This window comes from Nyctereutes procyonoides, unplaced genomic scaffold, assembly GCF_905146905.1.
Source record: "Nyctereutes procyonoides isolate TBG_1078 unplaced genomic scaffold, NYPRO_anot_genome, whole genome shotgun sequence".
NCBI classification, from domain to species: domain Eukaryota; kingdom Metazoa; phylum Chordata; class Mammalia; order Carnivora; family Canidae; genus Nyctereutes; species Nyctereutes procyonoides.
This window is the reverse complement of record NW_026575121.1, coordinates 24,205,174-24,231,703: the sequence shown is the minus strand read 5'-3', so window position 1 is coordinate 24,231,703 and position 26,530 is coordinate 24,205,174. Positions and strand designations below refer to the sequence as shown.

At 32.8% G+C, this 26,530-nt stretch overlaps 1 protein-coding gene across 2 annotated transcripts in view; it reads left to right on the top strand.

Annotated features, from left to right (window-relative positions):
- KLHL1 (kelch like family member 1) overlaps positions 1 to 26,530 on the top strand; it is a 363,304-nt gene that overhangs the window by 223,210 nt on the left and 113,564 nt on the right. For both annotated transcript variants that reach the window (XM_055336047.1, XM_055336046.1), the window contains one exon: positions 3,271 to 3,483. In XM_055336047.1, the coding sequence (XP_055192022.1) occupies positions 3,271 to 3,483 (213 nt within the window). The remainder of the gene's footprint in view (positions 1 to 3,270; positions 3,484 to 26,530) is intronic.

Sequence of the window (26,530 nt, the reverse complement as noted above, 5' to 3'; positions counted from 1 at the left end):
TTTAATGGAGAGACTGTCAAAGTTTTAGAATAAATTTATTCCATTATATGGTCTAAATTATCCTTTCAATATTATTTCTCACAATTTCTCTGTGCTCATTCTTAATCAAATTGACATTCCAAATATGGCACTTTATACTATATTACCTGCTATTATGCCTTTGTTTATATACTTTCCCCTAGCCATAATACTATATCTATCCATTTTCCATTTTCTAATTTACTCTCCTACCTAATGTTCTAGGTCCATTTGAAAACCCTGCTTTTCTGAGTTGACAAGTCATTTTCTAAGCACTGCACATTTTATAGGTGTCCCATGTGTGGTAAGCTTTTTGATGCAAATCCATTTTGTTCTTGCTGCAATTATCCAGGACCATATGTTAAGTGTTCAGTAAATCTATATAGAATGAATTATTGAATAAATTTAAAGTTATTGTACAAAAGGTAAACAGGCCAAAGAATTTTGATGCCTTTCACTACTTGATCTTCTCACACAAGGAGTTACCAGGGGTACACAAGCAATGTTAAGGAAAGTAGTGTGAATTTACATTTTTCTTTAGTGAATATAACATAATGAAATTAAAACAATCAAGTTCCAGAAAATAGATTGCAAAAAACAAGAAAATATCAAGCAAGATATCACGAAAAGGAGACTTGATGGAGAAAACAAACAAGAGCAAAGAGAACATTAGAACTCTAAAATACATAAAGAAAAAATAATAAACAAAATAATATATGGGACAGTATGAAAAATCCAATAATCTGATATTAGCTCCTAATGTCCAGTTTATTTATAGCAGTTTTTACAAACCACATAGCTAATTCCCCAAAATGTAGTATGGCTTGCAAAGATATAAAATTAAAAGAGTATGCTCTAAAAAAAGATGTAGGGATAAAAGAAAAAAATCTGCTGTAGGGGTATTAAATGAAACTTATTGGAGCTGTCTAAAAAAGAAATCAAACTATAAAGGACTATTACCTTCTTAACAGATAGATTTCAATTTAACTCTAAGTTTTCTAGAAGCCAAATAAAAAGAGAAATCTGATCAATTTCATAATTTACAACATCCATGATAAAAGCAAACCAATTTACTCAGGAGAAGTGCAATTATTCTCGCTACTAAAACCTGCAAGAAATTTCTCCCAAGGGTCATCATAAAGAGGCTGCTGTAAAATATAACAAAATATGCCTTAAACAATATCTTTGATAGACACCACTAAGAGTTTCATAGACCTGCTTTTTTATCGTACCCCATATTATATACTGATGGTTTAGCTATACAGTTCTGTGTGTAGTTTAATAGAGGCATAGATTTTTCAGTAACAGGAAAAATAGATGGACAAGGAATCTTTCAAAGATTCTCCAAAAACATCTTTATCTTACCATAGTTCTTTAGAGAAACTTGGTGGCACTACATCTCAGAACACTCAATTGGTTAATTCAGTAAATAGATATTGGATACCTATAATTTACATAGAATTTGTGTTAGGCACAGAGGGAACACAGGGAACAAAATTTTCTAGGACATCAGCTATTCTGTGATGTCCATCAAATATGGCATATGACCTGAACGAAAGTAAAAGCTGAGATTCTTTTGTGACAGCTGAAGGCACTTCAAGCCTTGGATTCAGTTCCAATGATAACACTCAAAAGGTGGATCAGGTTTCTTTTAGAAAATACGTTGGGTCTTCTCTGACATACAGAGTAATGGGCATTTGCTGAGCCTTCTATTCAGCTTTAGTGTAGTCATAATGCCTTTGTGGGAAAATATCTAGTTGAATCTGCTTCAGGTTTTTTTTCCTACAATATGCATGTATTGAGATTTCTACCACAACAGTGGCTTTTAAACTATGATCTGAAAAACCTTAATTATATCTTCCTTGGAATTGAGACATGGGGATTGGTGGAACAATAGAGGCAGCCAGTCAGATCTCTGTCTTCTCTAACCATATATCAGCCAACAAACCCTTTCTGCTAGAATATCAGAAGGGTTTTGGCAATCATTTTTAAAGTGTGTTTGAAAAACACTGCACCACTCTGTTGTACTATTTCCAAAATTTTATTTGTCTCCACAAATATTACCAACATATCCAATTCAATAAATATGTACTGTTCACCTGTAATGTTCCAGGATCTAGATATGATGCCATGTTAAGGTGTCTGTTCCAAGGAGCTTAAAGTTTGAGTTAAGACCCCTAAAGGCACTGAAGATTAGGCCCCAGTTTGGTAACTGCTATCTCAGGGATATAAATACCACCCACTGAGCACGCATGGTGAATGGGGTAGCCAGATTCCATTCGTGTGAACAGAGGACTCGAGAAACCCGTATATCACAAATTGCTTTTGAGTTGAGTCTTTAAAAATGTCAGAAATTAGGAAAAAGTGGATATATAAGTCATTTTAATCAATAGATGAGTGAGAGGGGACATGTCTGACAGAATGGCAAATGGAAAGATTAAGTAACTGTGACTATAACACAAGTAAGGTTAAGAAATATAGTCTTAGACTCAGGAAGACATCAGATCATAAAGAAGTAGTGTACTTCACCAAGAGATTTGAACCAAAAGACAAAGGAAACCAAACCAAAGCAAGCCATGATATTTATGTGGTAGAACAATTATTCTAGCATTTATTATAGAGGATACAGTAAAGAGGCTAAGAATAGAGTCAGGCAGGGTAATTAGAAGGTTATGGCAGCAATCTGGAAGAAAATAAATAGGAATCTAAATTAAGCCAGAGAAATTGTCATGAGAGGAGGAAGTTTTGAGAGATAATAAAAGGGTGGAACATATGTGCTTTTGTGACTTCTATAGCCTATCTGTCCTGTTTTTCTCTTCTAAATAAATAGTAATGCATCTTATAGTGTTACTTATCTCTATGTAATTTCGTTCCCACTTTCTGATTCATGTATATGTAGTCAAGCTTTAAAAAATTTGAAATGCTATTCTTTTCATGTTCACCAAACCTTACATAGCAGTCCACTTGAAACTTGAACATTTAATCACTTAGTACACTCTGCCTGCATAACAAAGCTCAACATTATAATCCTCCAGTTATTACAAGATCTGTGCTGTCTCTGATACATTTACACTTCAATTACAATTACAATGCTTTCATTTTAACAGCTTCTAGTTTCTGAAGGATTAAGTCTCAAGGATTATGTTATAATGAGAACAAAGGTTATTGACGACTTCTCATTTCATTCTGAGATGCTTTCCCAGCTAAATCAAAGTGAAGCCAAATTTATTCCAAGATGTTTTCTCCCTGCAGGAAAACATAATGGAAGTTATGAGAAATCAAGAGTTTTTACTGCTTCCAGCTGAGGAGCTTCATAAACTCCTGGCCAGTGATGATGTAAATGTTCCTGACGAAGAAACTATCTTCCATGCATTAATGATGTGGGTCAAGTATGACATGCAGAGGAGATGCAATGACTTGAGTATGCTTCTTGCCTTTATAAGACTGCCGCTGCTTCCACCACAGGTAATTGTATATGATGCTGTATTAATAGCTATTATGTTCTAAAAAGCCCTATATTAAAAGTAACATCAAAATGTAAATTAAACAATAATAATAATTTAAAATAAAAAATAATACCCATTAAGCATTTGGTAAAACAGTAATGTTCCATTTTTATGTTTTATCGTATACACACACACACACATGCACTTGAAGGCAAAAGTCCAACCACTTCCCAAACTAAGTTTTATGCCTCACTGTTACCATTTTTTTACAATTGTTTAATTATTTAAGAAAAAGTAACATCACAACCCACTTATTATTACTATTCACATTTTTTTTAGTTTTAATCAAATACTCTTTTTAGGAATATATGGTGATGGAAAATGATGAGTAATGGCTCTGATTCCCATCTCTGCAACATGTTGATTCATGCTCATATGACTATGAGAATGTCACTTAATTTCTCTGAGATCCAACTTCTTCACCTATAAAATAAAATTGTACCACCATACAAAGGTTTTGTTAGAATAAAATTAGACAGCACTTGTAAAGTACTTAATCTAAATACAGTATCTAGAAGATTTTTAAATGTTGCAATTAATTCCCTGCTTCCCTATTTTGAAGATCTATCTATCATCTATCTATCTATCATCTATCTATCTATCTTTCTTATATATCCTAAGATGCAATAATGTGATCATTCTCTGATGAAAATACATTCTTGGGGTATATTCATAGAGTTCTGAAATCTTATAAATAAGTAAGACATATTACTTAATGGTACACGGTTATGAAGAAGTAGCATTTAGCAGTTGGAATTATGGAATATTCAATAATTGGAGCTAAGGAGAATCCAGACACCAAGTGAACCAACTGCCTCATTTTACTGATGAGTTATATAGGACAGGTGAACTGGTAAGAACAAGTTCATTCAACTTGTAAGAAGAAGAGTATTTTTCTCTGATTTAGTCTTATGTTTTTACCTTGTCATGTTGCAAAATTATCTATGCACAGCAATGTTAACCTGGGGTTTCCTTGAATTCTCAGGCTATCCAGAAATAAGTTTGAAGGTAACTCTTACCTTGAAATGATAAATACAATTGTAGGTGTATACATTTTGTGTGGGAGATGTAAGGGGCCTGTAACATTCACCATATTCTTCATTTGGATCCATACTACCGTCAATACTTTCACTGATCCATATATTACAAAGAATGTAAAATAGGGAATTAGGACATTGGGAAAGAATGACAGGCAAGTACATGTTAATAAGTGAAATGAGAATTATGATCATATATTAAGATTGCAAAGTTTGAAAAAAAACACTGTACCAAAATTGGGAAAACAAATGAAGTTTTATAAATAGGAATAATTGTGTTTCATCTGGCTGCTGAAATGAATAAAGCAGTAAAGACAGAGGAGAAGAACTTATGGAAGTTCTGCCTAAGCAAATTATATGAGCTTATCTTAACACCAGGATCTTAAAAAGGAAGAAAAATGTGTTTAGGTAACTAAACAATGATTTGTGAATCTAAGCACTGGATTTTTCTGAATCTTCCATTCTAGGTTCTGATGCCAGATATCCTTAGACCCTGGGGATCTTCTCCCAAGATAGAAATGGCCAATGACCACTATTAGGCAATAATAGGTAGATACCCATTAACCAAAGATAGATGCTGTGACAGTTGGTACCTTAGACCCCTGCCCACCCATTCCAACTGTATGTTGAAATGTGGGGAGCATGGAGTTAAGCCAGTGGCCAAAAATCATCATGATCAGAAAAAAAAATCATAAGTACTAGGAAGTATAACTGAAGAGGCCAAAAATATGACCAGGGCTCAAGCTTTTCATGATATGCCTTTCCTTCTACTCTCTCCCCCTACTCTTCTGTCATCAAAACTGAGAGATGCTGGGACGCCTGGTGGCTCAGTGGTTTAGCGCCTGCCCTCCACCCAGGGGGTGATCCTGGAGTCCCAGGGATCGAGTCCCACATCGGGCTCCCCGCATGGAAACTGCTTCTCCCTCTGCTTATGTCTCAGCCTCTCTCTCTATATATGTGTGTGTCTCATGAATAAATAAATAAAATCTTTAAAAAAAATGGGAGATGCTTTTACCTGTACATCCATCTATGCTATTCCATCAGAATAGACATGTACATTCTATTGACTTATTTGTTACTAAAGCTACACATTACAAATGGAGTTTTACTTCTTTTTGGATCAGCTGCTTTATCTTAGTGAAACAATATTTATTAACATAAAAAATAAGATATGACTTTTTTGGTGTAACTAGCTAATAAAAGACTTTTAAGTTAACTCTTATTAGAGTGTTTAATAGTCATAAATACAGCATGTGTCTACTATCTATTTCTCATTTGCCAAATTAGGGATATTGCAAACATTACTTTATATATAATTTCAAATTAGATGTGGAGGAAGAAAGAGTAAAACATATTTTCTTTTCATGAAATATTTTGGATATAAGAGGTGTTATCACTTCCTTAACTGATGCTAATGAATTACATGTTATTATAGCATCTTCCATATATTTCTACCCAGATTTTAAAGATTTCTGTGAAAAAAAAATGGTGAAGAAAGGAGAGCAGGGGGATATAAACTAACAAGTTTTTATCTCCTTCTTTAGCTACCAAACATAACATACTTTATTTCAATTAATTTCTACGTTATGCTTATGTAGTAACTGTTATTATTACCACTTGACTAATGAATAAATTGAGAATCAGCACAGTAGCCATCTTCCTATTAAGTTGCAGAGCTCAGATTGTGCTCTAGATATTTGTGACATTATTGTAGTTCTTATTCCACTGAGGGGAAATTACAGTATTTACTTTTGTGAATGGCTTCAGATTTAACTGGATGTTCAACCAGAGTTAAAAAAGAGTTTGATCTAATCTAGGATTTTCTAGCCTTTTACGTGAACTTTCAAAGTGGCTAAGCATCATACATGCCTTCAGAAAAGCTATTATGATGATCAGAAATACTTTTTTCTTGATCCTGGAGCTCTTAAATATAGGTTTCGCCCTAATATATACTGCTTGTGTGCACACACACACTCTCTCTCTCTTTTCTTTCTCTCTCGTTATATATGTTTATACATAAATTTAATATATTAATTATATAAAATGCAATATTATATTTTAAAGTATTAGCAGTATTTAAAAGAGGGAGAGTCTCCATTTTCTAGTGAGATAAGAATTTATTTTCAAAAGAAATAGTAAATAGGCTAATTTTTAAATAAAACTATGGTTATTTGGTGTAGAAAAACATGAGGATATACATTTTGGTAGACAGTATGAATTTCAGTTGAGAAAAGTGGTAAACAAAATGAGCTCCAGAAAAGAATAAAAAAGAGACATAAAATGACTCAGAAGTAAAATGTCTATTTTATCCTGTATTGAAATATAACAGCTAATACTGAAATAAATTCAGTTGACTTTGCTGCAGAAAGGACCAGAGGAAAAGGCAAAATGAAAGAAATACATAATGAGTTATAGTCTAAGAAACAGTGAATGACTTCTATTATCTTTTTAAATAAGTGAGGAATAGAATTTTGCATAATAGTTTCTGTGTTTTTCTTGAATACCCAGAGGTTTAAAATTTTCAATAGAATTGGAAAAAATATGGAAATTTTATTTTAGAGAGTTATTGTGTATACACACACACACACACAAGGAGGTTAACCATATTGATTTACTCATTTTTCTATATTTTCTCTTATAAAGATGCAACAAAAGAATACGCTGCTGTGCAATAAACATGTTTTACCATTACATAACTATCATTTCCACTGGTTTAAACTGCTTTTGTAAGATGTATCCTTATAATACATATATAAATATTTATTTATTATATACATATTTTAAAAGTGCACATAACTATCCAATTTTTGGCGGGTTCTTTTCTAATGATTGGTTTAGAAAGTTGAAGCATGCTATTCTGAAAATCAAGGAAATGCAATATATATAGAGAGTCAAGCCAAAAGATCTTTAGGAAAATTTGGTTTTGTCACAATCACAGATTATTTAGAAAGTTAGAGATATACAAGTAAACTTTACTTCCTATGTTGGAATTGGTATTGTTTATCTCTTTTGAGATGACAAGGATAAAGATTTCTCAGATCTTGCTAACCAAAATACCTATTGACTCTTAAATATGTATCAGTGTGTGTTTATGTGCATAAACATTTATTTTCTGTAGCAAAATGTGAAAGGAAAAAAAACTCATTTGCAATGGAATAATAAATTATTGCCTAAACTTAAGGGAGTATATTTACTATAATTAGAAAAAATAGCAAAGTAACAAGGAAACTCAGGGGTGTCACTTAAGGAAACAGATACTACCTCTATTTTATAGGAATAAATTATTTATATGCGAAGCTGTAATTTATCCCAAAAGATCCTTTATGTAATAATAGCAACATGTGAAGGGAGAGGTCAGCAACATTTTTTACTCCATTGGAAATGTGAAATTTGATCAGATACTGGTGACATAGACCCTCCTGTCCATAAAAATTATAGCCATAACTAAAAAACCTAATGAAAAGCAAGCAAAGTGACAAAAAAGAAATCAACACAAAAAGAACATTCATAAATCACAATGGAAGATATACAGAGTAGATTATACTCTTGAATAATTTATATGTTTTGTTTGATTTTCTCCAAAGCAAGCATAGGTAAACTACTCCTTGATAAATCTGACAACTTTCCACATTTGTCAGCATTAATGTTCACTATTTAGTGCATTATATATCTTGTTTTTACAAAGGAAAAGAAACTAAAAAGAAAATATTTTGACTCTTACAAATGAGCAAGGCAAAAATTAATCAAACACATTAATGCAGTCTATTACTGGTCTTTGTTGCTTTTTAGTTTGTTTTTGTTCTTTTTTTTCCCCCTCTTTGATCTACTTGCTCTCTGATTAATTAATGATTATACCAGGCATCATCAAAGAAATAGTCTTCTACAGGATGCCTGGGTGGCTCAGTGGTTGAGCATCTGCCTTCAGCTCAGGACATGATCCCGGGGTCCTGGGATTGAGTTCTGCATTGGGCTCCCTGCAGGGAGCTTGCTTCTCCCTCTGTCTCTGCCTCTCTCCTGTGTCTCTCATGAACAAATAAGATAAAACATTTTTTAGAAATAGTCTTCTCTATAAAACTAGACTATATTTTTTAAAGCATGGAATAATGTTATTCTCTAAAAGAAATGGGAAACAATGTCTTTAAAACAGAAATGCATGGACGATATATGCTTCTAAAATCTTACAGATTTACCTTAAATACTATTTAGTATTTATGATCATTTAACCCATGATAACATTCACAATTCAAGTTACAACACTAAGAAAATACAAAAACTTTTTATTTCAACAGTTTTTGTCAATGCGGTAAAATAATATGCACTCTTTGGTAAAAAGCGTAGAGAAGTTGGAGCCTAATATGAAAGCCTTTAAGTTTTTTTTTTTTAATATAGTGCTCATAAGTGTCTCTGCTTTTGTCAAAGGCTGAGCCCACTGCTTGTGGTTTGTATCCCATTTTTCTTGCCACTGAAATTTCTCTACTTCACTAACCCTTCTATGTTTTATATTATCAATTGGTTCCACATTGGATCATTCTAATTAACTTGCAAAGATTTATTGTTTCAGACATATTAAAACAAAAATCCCCATATTCCTACCAAGTGTTCTAATTCTATTTATTTTTCCAGCAAAATATGTAGCTATTATTGTTTATAGTTAATAAATATACTTATTAAAAATCATCATTCTCCCTTCAATCCACTATAACTAGTCCTTTGAACTATTCAAAATCACCTGAAACCTCCATGCTGTCATATTTTTTCCCATCTCGCTTGTTTTCATCTTACTTGGCTTCCCAGCAGCTTTAACAAAATTGGTCTGGCCACTCTTACTCACTTGTTATTGCTAATTTTTTCTACTCTTTGATTGCAATTCTCCAGTACACCATATTTTCTCCATAAATAATAGCATTCTTCTATACTTTTAAATACTATATATGAGTCAATTATAAGTTCCAAATTTATATATTCAGCTCTAAACTCTTCCTGAGAGATAGATCCACATACCCAGTTAACTATTTGACACATCTAATTAGATAGCAAATAGCCATTCAAAACTTCACATGATCATAATGGAAGATTTCAAAATCCCAAGACTTCCTCCCTGTCCTCCATTCTCAGTAAATATAGTATTACAAACCATCCAGTTGCTCAGGCCTAAATTCTAGAATCACTTTTAATTCTCTACTTTGCACTTTGTTTAATATTCAATTCCTTAGGAAGTCCTTTTGGCTGTATTCTAAACTATATCCTAAATCTGTTCTTATTTTTTTTTTCTTTCTTGGCCTTTCTATAGCCCCATCCTAAAATAACCCACCACCATATGTCTCCTATGCCTTTGGAATAGTCTTCTACCTGTTATTTTAACTTTTATGTTTAATAACGCTTAGCAATAATTTCTATCTAGCAACCAGATAGAACTTTTGAAGCATGAATGCATTAATTTCAAACTTAAGATTTGTGCCCTTAGGACAAAAATCCTAATATCCCTGTCCTGCAAGGTTTATATCATCAGTCCCATGAATACTTACTTCCCTGACCTAATCTCTTCCCAGCACTTAGTATCTTCTAGGTGCACTGATATTCTTTCTGTTTCTTGCAAAAGTCAGGTTTATTTCTTCTATAGAACATTTGTACTAGCCAATTCTGAGGGCTAGAAAAGGTGGCCTGCCAGCAGAAGAGGGTGGTGGTGATAGGAATAGTCTTCTCAGGTGTAAGCAATGAAAGGGGAAGCATGGTTTATAAATAATTAAAGACAATAATAAAATGGCTGAAAGTCAGTCTGCTTTTATTATTAGCATACCTTGACAATTCTATACAATGCTATTGATAACATATTTCTACGTGCTGGGTTGAGCTGTCCACCGCATCCTTTTTCTAGTCTCCTACTGCATAGATGTTCACCTTTATCATAGCACAGCCTACTCTTTCTAATGAATCACATGCCACATCCAATGTGTCCTGTTCTTAGCACTTTCACCTACTATTTTCTTGCTTAGTTTTAGTCTGTTTTTATCTATTTCCTTATAACTATATTTTTCAGAAAACCAGACTTGAAGTTCTCATTCACAAAGGTCTTGGCATAATTGGTACTCAAAAAGTGTTCATTGAATCAGCAAATGAAATGTTTATTCTAAGTCTTAAGAATTTTGGTTTCATTTCACCATCTGTTGATATATGATTTACCTGGAATGAGAGAGAAATCTACAATTGTTATGTTGTGATGGAACTAATAGTGGGTACTAGGAATAGTCATAAATAGCACATTCACTCAGATTTTACTACAAATCCCTAACTGAATGGACAATGGTAAGGATAGAATCTCTCATCTCTTTATTAGGTATATTCACAGAACATAAATTCATCAGAATTCCTCTAATTCAATGATATATTTAAAAATAATTGACTATAAGAATAATGTGTTTCATTTTCGTTGCTAGCATAATAAATCAGAAAACAAAGTCCATTTCATGAAAAAACAAAAACAAAACCTGAACTTGAGTTAGTTCATAAGCATTTTTGTACATATTAATTAATATACATAACATTTACCAAGAGGCCACACAGAGTAAGAACAATTATTTTTCTCAAACATTAAAGAAGAATTTCATTTTTTATTCATGCCTATTTTATATAACAATGATAAAATTAAAAGATATAACGGGGATCCCTGGGTGGCGCAGCGGTTTGGCGCCTGCCTTCGGCCCAGGGCGTGATCCTGGAGACCCGGGATCGAGTCCCACGTCGGGCTCCTGGTGCATGGAGCCTGCTTCTCCCTCTGCCTGTGTCTCTGCCTCTCTCTCTCTCTGTGTGTGACTATCATAAATAAACAAATAAAAATTCAAAAAAAAATAAATTGAGCCAACATTTAAAACCAAGCCATAAAAAAAAAAAAGATATAATAATTTGTAAGAGGACTAACAAAAATTGTGGAACATTTGTAATGAAGTCATTTAAAACACTAAACCTTTTCCAGGATTTTAATTTAGGATTTAGGGAACTCAATTAACTCATGAAGCTACTATAATATTTTAGTGACTGAAGTTTAAAGAGATGAAATCTGGTAATTAAAATAGGATCCTTAGCCTAAAGAATACTCTTAATGTTTGGGTCCATCTCACTGGGAAAGCTATAGTAGAGAAATTTGCCTTGATCCAATTATAAAATTATTTTGATAAATAATTTATTTAGGACCTAGATAAAATATGCTCCTACATCCCTTGTCAACATTGCTATTTTTATAAAATATTGTTGCTTGCTACTCTTTGAGGAAAAGCAAGGCAGCCTGTGTGGCTGAAGCAAAGTGTCCAGTGTGTTAGTTATTAGAAGAATTTAGAGAAGGTAAGGATCTAAAACACTGAATGATATAAGCAATTATAAGGACTTTAGTACTTTCTTGAACTGAAATGGAAGCCATTGCAGTTCCTATAGACTAGAGCTAAGCATACAGGAAAAATGGGGTCAATAAATTGATAAAACAAAAATAAATTAATAAACACCAAACAGTGTGGGCGGGGGCAGGTAGGGATCAAGTGTGTTTGAATACAGGTGTGATTCCAAAGGGAGGAAATTTGATTATGTAAAACAGAGGGCAGAACTGTTGGAATATTTTCTCTGAATGTGCTAGATTAGGTAGGATTTCATGCACAAGTGGATAAGTGGATAAATTGGCTTTAGAAAAGAGGACTGAAAAATTATCTATGAGAACAGGTGAAAAGCAAAAACATGTGTACACATCTTGGTAGGTGAGCAGATGCAATGGTATAAATGACTGTTTGGATCCTGTTTTTGACTCTGACATTAATTGTTAATTTCATTGGGCCTCAGTTTTCACATCAGGACAAGAAGATGGAAATATTCTGTCAGTAAAATTGCATGAATGACAGTAGGTTTTCATTTTCCTAAGAATTAATGTCTACTCAATAAATAATTGACAAATAATTTTATAGAAAATTAGGATACATATGCCTCTCCATCTGCAAAAAAATAATTTTTACCATGTCTCAAACCTTTCATGAAATTTCATTCAATATAAAAAAAGAGAAATTTCATTCAATATGTACCAAAAGAAAAAAATTAAAAACTTGGAAGAACTTTTTGCTCACCAAATAAATGGTCATTAGTGAATTATAGATCCCTTCCATTGCAGTCATTTTTTTTCCTAATAATCATCATTGACAACTTTTAAATGACAAAAATCCTATGACTTAAAAAAAAAAAACTGTTGTAAATTACTTTGCAAACCTGTATAATTTAAATCATTCCTAGGAGGAAAGGAAGCAAACTATAAGCTATGTGAAGGAATCACAAGTGAATTGAATTTTATCACACGTGTATTGAAATGACTCCTACTATAATTTTAATTTACAAGAGTATAAAATAAATAAAACAATTTATTATTATAATGACTCTGAAAATGGGAAAAATATCTCCCAAGAAGAACAATTTAACACTAATGAGTATCCAGAGAATCAGGCAAACGCACTCTTTACTATTGTAATTAAATGGCAAATACCTATAGGTCACCCAGAATAAAAGTTGTTATTTTAATAATATTCTGAACATAACAGTACAGTACTAAGGTTAAAAAATGATAAATATTTGCATATATTTTGTATAACTATTCAAATTTATTGGAGTGATTTTTTTTCAAAATTTAAAGGTAAATTATCTTAGAATAATCTTACTGCTGCTAAGTATCATGCATTTTCATATTCTAACCATTAGGAAAATGGTGCACATGTTAATTTAATATTTCCCACAAATACATCAAATTTTCCAATTCAGTTCTCCTGATAAATGAAAGTAAATTTTATTTACTTTCCATGTATTCAATTTTAAGTATATGAAAACAATTATGAATTTGCTATGATCAGACATTTTTTAGTATTCTGTAATTTAACTTCATCAAGTAGAATTAATTAAGTGGGCATATTACTTTTTTTTTAATCCAGACAAAGTTTATGAAACATTACTGTGATTTTTTTGAATTTTGTTAATTTCAAGTTATGTTTACTCCAATATTTTCTACTCACTTTTGGCTTCCTTATCAGGCCAATTCAGATCAACTTAGAATTTATTTTTCCATAATCACCAGAGAAAATACATGAATGATCACTTGACACCATCCTCAAAGGTATATTCACCTTACTTTCATAGATTTTTATTGCAAAAAGGACCTTCAAAACCAGCTCCCTAATATTTTGCAGGTAGAAATTGAGGTTCTGAGAATTAAAACAGACTATTTTTTTAAAGATTTTATTTATTTATTTATTTATTTATTTATTTATTTATTTATGAGAGACAGAGAGAGAGAGAGAGAGGCAGAGACACAGGCAGAGGGAGAAGCAGGCTCCACATAGGGAGCCCAACGGGACTCGATCTCAGGTCACCAGGATCACACCCTGGGCTGAAGGCGGCGCCAAACCACTGAGCCACCAGGGCTGCCCAACACAGACTATTTTAGATAATTTAAATTTAAAAACTACTGATGCATGTAAAATGGACTTTAGGAATTCTAACTCTCAAAACAGAATTTTTTCCACCTTTGAGAATAAACTTTCAAACAACAACAAAAAAAATATTTTAACTCTTACATCTTAGCATTTAGTACCTGGTGAGGTATGAACTGTCATCATGTATGACACCTGGAGCAGAAAAGACAGCACAGACACTGAACATCGCCAATATTTCATGTTATATCTCAAGTGGAAAGTTAGATAATTTAAACCACAAAACCTAATTTTGTTGCAATTCAAAGAAAAAATTTCCCTGAACAAATAACTAACGTACAGTTTTATTTCAGGTATGGGGCACCCAGCTGTCTCAGTTAGAAGAGTGTGTGACTCTTGGTATTGGGATTGTAGGGTCTAGCCCCAGGTTGACTGTAGAGATTACTTTAAAAAAATGAAATCTTTATAAAAAATTAAATAAAAACTAATAAGTAAATAAAATATATCAAAGATATTTCTGAGGACTTGTTTTTCCACTAAAGAAAATCTATCTTTATTTGGCATGGAATAACGATTTAATAAATAGATGTTCAAAGTTCAAATTTAATTATTAATTTTAAAGCAAAATATTTGTTTTTCTTTTGAAGAAGATTTAAAAAATAAAAATCATGTCAACTAAAAATAGCTTTCAAACATAAATATTATGGGGTGCCTGGGTGGCTTAGTTAAGTGTCTGACTCCTGACAGCTCAGGTCATTATCTCCAGGTCTTAAGATCAAGTCAGGGGTGGGGTCTGCACTGAGCATGGAGCCTGCTTGAGATTCTCTCTCTTCTTCTGCTCCTTTCCTTCCTTACTCTCTCTCTCTCCAAATATATGTGTGTATAGATAGATAGATAGATAGATAGATAGATAGATAGATAGATATAGATATTTTTGATATATATATTTTTGATATTCCACATTGTATACATATGTATATATATATATTTGATATTCTACTACTAAGCTCTTTTTTGCTACAGTTTACATAAATGTTTCTCATTTTCTTGGTGTGACAAAGAGCTGCAATAATTAGCTTAAACAAATCAGGATTGTGGGTGGTGGATATTTCATTAGTGACAACCAGAAATTAGAAACAGAAGAAAAGACAGATTAAAAAGCAATATTTTCACTATGTATTTTTAAATTGTCATTTATTATACTATAGAATTCATGACCAGTAACTCTATATTTAAAGGTTTATGCTATTATTTTCCTAAAATACGTAAAATGCAATTTCATTTAAAAATCACTTGATAGGGCAGCCCTGGTGGCTCAGCCATTTAGCGCTGCCTTCAGCCCAGGACCAGATCCTGGAAACCTGGAATCAAGTCCCACATCGGGCTCCCTGCGTGGAGCCGGCTTCTCCCTCTGCCTGTGTCTCTGCCTCTCTCTCTCTCTCTCTCTCACTCTCTCTCTCTCTGGAATAAATAAAGTATTAAAAAATGTTAAAAAATCACTTGATAGACTATATATTTTTAAAGATTTATTTATTTTTAGAGAGAAACAGAGTATAAGGATTAAATATGTGCTCTTTAAGTCAAAATATACTATATTTCCCATAGGATAAAGTGGCAAATTTTGATCCTAAAATTATAAACTACTGAAACAATGACAAAAGCATGCTCTGTTTTTGTATTATTAAGCTTTCTTATTACATCTACATTTGGTCTTTGAAAAGATTTGCTCTAGACTAGCATTTTCTAACACTTTATTCATGGACAAATAGTATTTAAAGGTATTTATCACAAAACTGTTTCATGTTAAAAAAAAATTATAAGCCCATCCTGCCATATCTCCCCCACTTTAAAATTTTGTAATATGGATTGTCATCATAATCTAATTAAAAACTCACTTAAACTCATGGTTTTTCTGAAGAAAACATTTCAAGTAATGGCTATTAATTCTCATGGAAAGAATGATCTGTAGAACACACTAGAGAATTACTTTTTTGGGTAGTTATTATTTTTTAAAGTTTTGGAATTCTTAATGAAAAAGATTAATAAGCAATTGATTTTCATTTAGAGTTAATTATCCTAAATTAATGGCATTCTAGGTGTGTTTATATTTAAAGAAATCGGCTCTCTTCCATTTCTATGAGTTTATGTACCACAAAGTAGCCTGCAAAATTGGCTTTGCTGAGCTGGAAAAGCAGCATATTCAGTGAATTCAATAAGCTGACCTATAAAGACCTGGAAATAGAGTCATAAATAATAATGAATGTGTTATTCTCAATTCAGTCAGCTGTGGGGGTTTTCCAAACCATTAAACAACTTCTCAATTTGCTACAAATCAGCATAAGTGTTGTACTCTTTTCAAAAGGAAGCTAGAATAAGAGATGGCAAGTATATGGTAAGAATTTAGGGAGTGATGAATATTTAATCATAAGGAACACCTAAAATCTGGTTACAGTGAGCAGTCACTCATGATATTCATCTATTATGAAAAAAAATGAGATTTTATCTTGACCATTAGATTTTACCTCATGCCAATATTCAAGCTAATGCTCATTATTTTCTAAATATGCTAAAATATATATAAAATTGGGCAGATAAGGAAGTTATGCCTAAAATATAAAGATCTATTTGAATGATAAATGCCCATTTCATTTGATTGGTCATTTTTTTTTTAGGAGACTGGAATCTTGTCCTGATGTCATGTCCAGAAACAAAGATATGTGTTATCTCTTCAAATAAAGTCCTTACTGGCAGCTGTTGTCTTCTATTCCATGTGTTACCAAGTTTGTTTGTTTGTTTGTTTTATAAATGTGATTCTTTAAAATGTTCTACATCTCTTCTTTCTATGTATATTATCAATACCTTTGCATTAGACCTTATCATTCTTTTTTTTTTTTTTTTGCAATGGATTCAAATGGTAATTATCCAACTCTAGTGACTAGTCTATCCCCCACTGGACGTTCCTCACAATGCCTCCAGAGTGAATTTTTTAAAACATAAATTCATTTTATAACTATGCTATATTGATTAAAAGGCAAATCATACATACAACAGCGAAAACAATAAAAAACCCAAAATGCTACCATTAATAATACAAGAATAAGTCATTTGGTGAAAATTAGTCTAGAAACCTCTTCACTCACTTACTCACTTACTTATTCACACACTCATTTCATAAAGACTTTGTATGTGCCACTTGTATGCCAGGAGTATGCCCTTGGGTTTAACAAGCACTTGAATCAAACAAAAAAATAAAAATTAAAAAAATAAATAAAAAAAAAAACATTGAATCAAACAGACTGCTCTTTACTATTATGCAGTTCACATTTTAGCAAGAAGGGGGGCAGGGTAGAAGGGTGGCAACAGGCATCCAACAAACCACGCATTCATTATAACTCAGATGATGAAAATAATCATGAATTAAAAGAAATAGGACAAGGCAAGAGAGTGTTTGGGGTTGCCATTTTAGGTAGGCAGTCCAGAAAAATCCTATGAAAAGTGATTTTGATCAGAGACATAAAATAAATGAAGGAAAAACCAAACAGATATAAGGCAAAAGAGTGTTCCCTGGAGAAAGAACAGCAAAGAGGCCAGGGTAAATAGAGTTATTTGGACAGGGTAGCAGGAGTGTGGACGATGAGGTCAGAAGTATTCAGGAAATAGATAATACAGGGCTTAAATGCTCATAGGGAGTTTACTTTTATGCTAATAACTATGGAAAGTTACTGCAGGATTTTGAGCAGAGAAGACACATAACTCTTTTTTTCTTATTTTTTACTATGGAAATATTCAAATGTATTCTAAAGTAAAGAGTAATACTATCTTAAAAGGAGCATCTAGCTAGTGTATGAAAAATAAACTATATGATGGTGCAATAGATAAGATCCCAGCAGGATATAAAATTTACCCAAAATGGTTCATATGAAGAGATATTAATGAAGGCACTACTTACAGAGGTGTGGCCAGTGTTCAGGAAATGAACAGAGGATATTGAGGACTCAGGAAACCTGAGCCAAGGCGATGTTATAGGAAATCTTATTACATAACTCAGAAAGATTGGAGCTATGGCAGAGGGATGTTCTACTTGAGCCATAGTCATAAAGAGACACCACTACAGCCACATCATACAGGGAACAGGGAAGAAATATACTTATCTTCATTTCCACCACCTGACTTTCTGGTTATAAGTCCCATGGCTGGACTTAGCCAAAGCAAATTAGCAAGAGAGCCGGGTGATGCAGTTCCAGAAGGTTCAGCCTCATGAAGAACTGAACTGAACAGAGAATAGTGCAAAGTGAATGACAAGGAAACAAAATAATCATCACTAAAAGGATAGACTGTAAGCAGATACACCAGTTAGGAAGTTTTATAATAGTCTAGGTGAGATGTTAGCTTGTCTCAGGGTTGTAGTAGTAAATATATTCTAAATATATCTTGAAGGTTAAACTACCAGTATGTCCAGTGGATTTGATGTGTTGAATGAGACAAAAAGAGGATTAATAAGGACATTAAGTTTATATGATTACATGGCTTCATATATAAGAATGGAATTTTGGATAGATGGATGGATGGATGGAGATTGAAATATATAGAGAGAAAAGAGGGAGAAAGATTTTGTTAAGAATAGAATCTCAGGGATCCCTGGGTGGTGCAGCGGTTTGGCGCCTGCCTTTGGCCCAGGGCGCGATCCTGGAGACCTGGGATCGAGTCCCACATCGGGCTCCCGGTGCATGGAGCCTGCTTCTTCCTCTGCCTGTGTCTCTGCCTCTCTCTCTCTCTCTGTGTGACTATCATAAATAAATAATAATAATAATAAAGAATAGAATCTCACTTAACAATATACTTTGAGTAAATATCAATACTGTGGATTCTACTTGACTTCTTGTCATTCCTCTGGACAGATGACTTTTCTTCCTGAAATATCCTTTATTGTTTTCCATGCTTGGCAAATAGGTACTTATCTTTACTGATTTGCTTTAAAGAAGACACCCTGTTGTAAGTATTTCTTTACAACATAATACTTAATTGAGCATATCTTACTATTTCTTAGAGTATTTTGTTCATAATTCTTGTACCTTTTGACCACCTTCACCCATTTCACCCACCACCTGCCCCCTGCCTATGGTAACCACTAATCTATTCTCTGTATCTATAATTTTGGTTTTATTTGTTTGGTTTTCTATGTGTATGTGTTTAAGATCCCACATATGAGTGAAATCATACAGTATTTGTCTTTGTGACTCATTTCATTTAGCATAATGCCCTCAAAGTCCATCCATGTCATCACAAACGGCAGGATTTCTTTCTTTCATAGGGATGAATAATATTCCTACATATACACATATCATATTTTCTTTATCATTCATCTCTCAGTGGACACCTAGGTTGTTTCCATGTCTTAGCTATTCTCAATAAGGCTAATGCTGCAATGACCATGGAGGTAGGGATATCCTTTCAAGTTTGTGTTGTTTTCTTTGGATAAATACCAGAAGCATAATTACTGGATCTGGTGAATACCACTTTAAACAATTATTTTCCTATATATATCTACACATTAAATTGATTAATGTTGCTTCTTGAAATGACTTTCAACTGTTATGCAAGTCCAGGAGGGTTTTTTGTAAGGAACAGAAGAAGAATGAATGGTTTAATGATTCCTGTTTTGAAAAAATCAACCAAATGAAAAGTGAGATGTTGGATACAGATACTTTTCAACACAAAATACTATACTTTTGCTTAGCTGTTAGTACTAGAAAATCATAACCATATACTGTATTATGTTATAAATTATATATTACTCCTTTATAAGTTATATTGTGAATTATTTAAGTGAGGAACTGATATATTACTTTTGCATATGTCAACGTGTCTGACATAGGTTTGACACATTCCAATTATTTCAATACACTTAATATTAATATTAATAAGTTTATATTTTCCCTTATCCCTGAAGTTTGTTCAGTCAAGATGTTTGAACAACTCATTTCATACCCAAACTTCAGAAACTCTACAGGCAGAGTGTATGCCCAGTGGAATTAGCTTTACTTGAGAGAATTATTTTAATCCCTTACTGACTTGCAATATGCATCCACCTTGATGTTTTCAGAGGAATGTATCTCAGTGATGATGATCAAAAGAGGTATGTTGGACTTTGATCAGAGTAAATCTAAAGAAGGCTAGAAATCTGCAAATATGCAGTGATTAAAATTCTTTCTCCATCTTCTTTTAGTGGAATGAGAGAAATGAAATCCTGACTGATGCCTTATAATTAGTGTGAGAGAAACTGAGAGGTTTTTATTTAAATAATTGAGATAGCACTAAAGCAAAACAAAAACTTAATACTGTGACCATTATTATTAGAGAAATCAGGAAATCTAGTTTTCCAGAGTACACTGAATGCAGTCTCTTCAATTGCTTTCCTGCAGATCGGTGTCAAAGAACTTCCAGGACATCATTTGCTTCTTACCATCAGCATTAACTTCTCTGAGACAGAACATGGGAGAAGGAGAGGAAGAATTAGCAGTCTTTCTGGTAGCACCAGATGCTCTTTATAGGCTTAAGATACTTAACTTCTTTTTGGATATTGTGTGTAGGCCACATGCAGATTTGTCCTTCTCAATGAAAGTATACTTTGTTTTTGTTTTTGTTTTTTTTTTAATTTTTTAAAAAAATTTATTTATGATAGTCACACACAGAGAGAGAGAGAGGCAGAGACACAGGCAGAGGGAGAAGCAGACTCCATGCACCGGGAGCCCGACGTGGGATTCGATTCCGGGTCTCCAGGATCGCGCCCTGGGCCAAAGGCAGGCGCCAAACCTCTGCGCCACCCAGGGATCCCGAAAGTATACTTTGGAATGACACTCACACTTAGGCCACTGTGCTTATTAACTATGGTTATTCTGGGGACATTTTGCTACCTCTTAACTCAGAGAAATTTTTTATAAGAGTAACTTACAGAAATGCAGAATAACACTGAATATCACAATACATTTTATTCTTTTAGGAGCATATTGCTTATCACAAGGTGTTTTGAAATCAAGTGATCACAGTACCTCATTTAAGTAGAGTTCATCAATTTCAGGCAAATACAGCCAAGTATTTAAATGTAATCATTTCTAGGAGATCTTAGTTAAACTATCCAACTAGCAATAATTAAATGTGTTTAAACTGGTTTTATTCCCTTAGGAGATTTATCTTTATGGTCTTGGTAACTATCAGATATGTTAGTTCTAGAAGAAAAGGCAATCCAGAAAATTAGTGTAAATTATAACTTGAGAGACTTTCCAGACCAGGCAAGAACTATCATAGAGCCTAGATACATAAGAGCATGCTAATTATCTTTAGAAAGGAAGCAGGAGTTTAGAAAAAGGAAGAAGCAAGGCAAATATAAATATCTATTAATTTTACTCTTTGAAAAGATACATTTTATTAATATATCAGAAATATTGGGCAGCCCGGGTGGTTCAGTAGTTTAGCTCCACCTTCAGCCCAGGGTATGATCCTGGAGACCTGGGATCGAGTCCCGTGTCGGGCTCCCTGCACGGAGGCTTCTTCTCCCTCAGCCTGTGTCTCTGCCTATCTCTCTCTCTCTGTCTGTCTCTCATGAATAAATAAATTAAAAATCTTAATAAAAATAAACAAATAAACAAATGAATAAATATTTACCTGATACTGTGATAATGTTCTTATTTATAATATCTGTGGAGATAAATATTGGTTTTTAGGCAGACACAGCCCAATACCTACTTAAAATGCAGAGAATGACTACTTCATACAATTCAAAAGTTAAGAATGCCTTAGTTAATCCAATGCTACTGATTAAGCAAATCTCTCATAAGAGTCATGGTATCTCAAAAAGCATAAATGTGCAATGTACATCAGTTTAAATCCATGTCTCATTCTTCACAAAGATGGCAAAGATGGCTTGCTAGCTACTATGACCTGCTATTTCCCAATCAGAAATGTTTTTGTGAAAGAGCTAAAAGAAGCATACACACAAATAATAGTTTCTCATGAGGAAATCCACATACATTTGAACATGTCCATTTTCAATTATCTCCTTGCAAAATAAGTGACATATAGCAGAATTTTAGAAAGATATACTCTTCCAGGTTTTACCTTTAAAATTCAAATAAATACAGTTAATATTTAGGAAGGAGACAGCTACCTACAAATCCACAAAAACAAGATAAAAACAGCTTTTCTACTGGTAATTACTAAGTATAAACAGTAGAGTACTAAATAATGAATTAAGAACGAAGTTTCATTTATATATGAAAAGACAGAAACTTTGAAAGTTCATTGAAAACACAGATAAAACAAGAACATTCAACTAAGACTCAGAGAGTTCCAAGATGAAAAATCACATTTAAGATGCAATAAAGAAATTCTTAAAATGGGGGATAGTAAATAGAACAGCCTTATCAAAGCAGAAGGTTGATCAGAGATACAGTGAGAAATGAGACTAAACTAGGTATTTTAAGTCACATTAGAAAATACTTTCAATTGTAATGCAAGGAATTGTAACAAGACAGTAAATGATGAATGTATATGTTTTAGGATACTATGTGGGAGTGATCTGAATTCTGCATATATTATTTCTTATGCCACATAGAAGAATTAAAACTTTTAGTCTTTTTCAAAAATTCAGAAAAGAGTTAATATTAACTGGCAAAGTGGCTTTTGGAAAGAGAAGGGAATAGTGGAATGTAAAGATAGAATGGCAGTATGATAATAATCAACAGTTTTAGATGATTCTTTTGAATGGACTTGAGTAAGAAGATAAACATTTAGAAATAGAATTATCAATGGATTAAGGCTTGACTGAATTATGAAGGGATCTCAGTAAGAAAGACACATTTTGAGAATATTCATATACTGTATTTTCCAAAAAATTTCAGTCAGTTTAAATAGAAGTAGCTTAAAACAGAAGTATATGTAAAGAAATACTGTAAACCAACAATAAAAAATAGAAGGCATAAGTCAATACAGGAAGAAGAATGTAATGGCAAAAAATAAGTTTAGACTTAACTGTGTGAGTTTGAATTGTCAGTGGAACATCCAAGTTTAGTGCTTCTTGGTTACAAATCAAATCACCTTAGAGTAATGTCCAAGAGCCCGAATTATTTGTGTAATGGAATTTTGCTATTGACTATGACTGGAAATAAGCTCATGCCATCAGCTGAGTCTGGGATCACTTATTTAGGAATATAGATATTTGGTTGGTTGTTAAGCAGAGATGTTTCTGAAAAACCATAAACATTTATGAAGATGATTAATTTATGCATGTAATTTGAGATGTGATATTGGATATCTTTCTGCCTATACATTATATATTTTCAAACTTCAATACTAGATTTCTTATTTAAAATAAATTAATAGATGCTGTAATCAGCATAAATGATCACTCACTTAAATAGTTATTGAGCAATTCCTAGGAGCCTGTAATCTTATTAGTGGTACTCAACAAGAGGTATCAACTCAGAAATTTTTTCTGATTTCCTACAAGTTTATGACTAGCATGCATATGAAGCCCTTAAATGACTACACAGATGTCAACTGATTAAAGTATGATATGACCAATAAAAAAAATTGTGTCAATTGTGATCTTAACAATTAGATAAGTCCTCATGGAAGTAATAATAGAATGTACACTGGACCCTGAAGATTGGGTCATATTTTAATAGAAGCTGCAAAGGGAAAAGGCATTACCAATATTACTCTAAAAAATGACAGGGTCCATTCAGATCAGAGGAAAGAGGTCTGGAGAGCTGAAGTATGAAATACAGGAAAAAAATATATGTAGGGTATCTCAGAGAGTGACTGAATAGCTAAAATTGAGTTGTATTATAGAATTTTTGGCCTGCTAGTCTGAGGATATTGAATAATGTACTGGAAGCAATAATAAACTAATGTGTTAGAGTATAGCTAGATGCTATATAGATGCTAGCTTTAGAATATAGCTAGATGTGAGTAAATTAACAAAAGCATTCTAAGAGGTGGGTAGGAGGGTAGGCTTGAATAGAACGGATTAGTGGTGAGAGAGATTGCAGATATCCGGGGCCTATTATATAGCACCTGGCACAAAATAGTTGCTGACTACATATTTGTTACATGAATGAATGAATGAATGAATGAATGTGTGCAAAGTCCAGAGCCCACCTAGGATGCAATGAAATTTTTCTGGATGAAGATGATGTGCATGCAGGGCATGCAATAACTTATTTCAGTTTTAGAAATTTTGAGTTTTCAAGATACCTATAGAGTAGCAAATCTATATTAAATAACTAAAAATTAATTATAAATTATAGCAGCATTAAACCCCATCCTTTTGTCACTAATAACTGCTATCAGTGATATATGATATGTGCTGTTATTTGAGTTAATTTGATGATCTCTACTCATTGTGATTATGTCATTATTCTTTATTTGTACTGTCAGCTCCACCAATTATTTTTCAACTTAAGGCAAGCAAATATTCAGAATTCTGAGTATTCTGTATCCAGAACAAAATTAATTAGCCTGATCCTTATTTTGTAGATGGTTTCTTCTTGTTCCTCAAATACTTGAGTATGAGTTATTCAGATATATCTGATGTAAGCAGCAGCATGTAGTAATTTCTGTTTTTGTTTTGAAATGACAGCACAGAAGAAGACACAGAAAGCTCCACTCTATCCACTTTTTCATTTATTTCAAAATATAAATAATATCTCCATATAGCTTAACCAGAATATAAATAATATACTCAAGTAGTTTAGCCAGAATAGTGATTATGCCAGTAGAAAGGATAGGAAGATACATCCATCTCTTAATACGTCATGATTCTATCCTTTGCCAAAATTATTTTCATCGGATATAAATGGGGTTTTAACTGACCTATCTACTCATATCAATGAGTTTCTTTCAGGCTGCAGATTGATATCCTGGCTACAGCTGAGCTAGATCCTCTATTGCAAGCTTAAGTTGTTCCAGCCACAGCAGAGACTCAAATAGCCGATGAGGCTCTGTGAGTACTGGCTTACCAACTAACTTCTATTCCAAGTTTTCAAAGTAATTGTCCATTTTCTTCTATATCTGTCTTTGAAAATCTGAGAGGGAGGAAACATACAGAAAACCTCTCTAGGCATGAGGCAGCCTGTATCTTCCTTTGCAAAGCAGAATAACACTACCAGGAGCTCACCATTTATTATGTTGCTACAGAGTTCTCTGATAACTCTCCTTTCACCAGCGCCGTATACTGACTATTAAACAGGCTCAGGGCTTATTTAGCACCGAATGTGCTCATTAAATCATTGTTTCTCTGTCTTAGAAACTGCTTAATAAAAATACCTGAAAATTTATTGTATCAAACCTATTTATAAAATATTGAAGTAGAAAATCACTTTTCCTTGCAGCTTATGGTATATGATAATATTTTATCATTCATCCTATTCATTTTGTCAAGCAGAAAACTTGAAAGACTATATATGAAACTGTCACTTGTTCTCTAAGGACTGTCACTTCTAATAGGAATCAATTTTGTTTTATAGATTCAGATTTCGTGAGTAGATTTTTTTTAGCACAACACCCAGGAGCAAAACAAAGGTTTGAAATATTATGAAATAATATGAGGTATATGAAATGTCGCACTGTTATGAATGTAAGGATGTTTTCATAACCTTGATAGCCCAAGGATATAGTGTTGGAAGAGTTAATACTTCCTTTGGTCCATAGTAAGTTTAAATCTATCTTACTTTAGGTGTTTTCTATTATTGCATTCATTCCAATGGACTTCCTGACCAGGTGGAAGGTATAGATGTATTTGCTATGCTTTGCACAGATCCTATTAATCATGTTGCCTTTCAAATTATGTCTTCATTCATGCAGTATTACTCTTCCTTAAGAAATAGCTTACAATATATATTCTTGTTTCTAGCCATTAACATGACAGGAGTTTATTACTGTAATTTATATCTTCTAAATAACACTATTTTATGATGTTTTTAAAGTCTGTAATGCAAATTTTTATAATATAAATATTTTGACTTTTACTATAAAATTAGAATAGTATGACCTTTATGTAATTAGAAGAGTAGGTCATGTAGCACAGATAAATCAATGCATTTGATTTTGTTTGCTTATGATATAAGAGTCGTTTACAATGTTAAAGAAGTATGTATACATGCAATTTAGTGCAGAGAATCATGACAAAGATTCTAACCAAGATAGCATTTTTTTGACATCTTAAGGAAAAATATACAGAAAGGAGACAATTTTTTTCTGAATGATACAATTTATTCTATTTTCTTATTCGAAGGTTGGAAAAACAATGCTAACTAGATACTTGAATAATGCATTCCATTTTCATGAAACAATACTTTTTTAGAGTCATAACTTCCAATTTATTGCAAGTATTTGAAGTAAATTCATATAAATACTCTTGGAAAACTGCAGTTTGAGGAGTGTCTCTGTGTAAATATATAGAATTAAAGCATTCATCAATATTTTCATGTTGCTAAACATGTGGCTATTTTCAGCATGTGGTTCA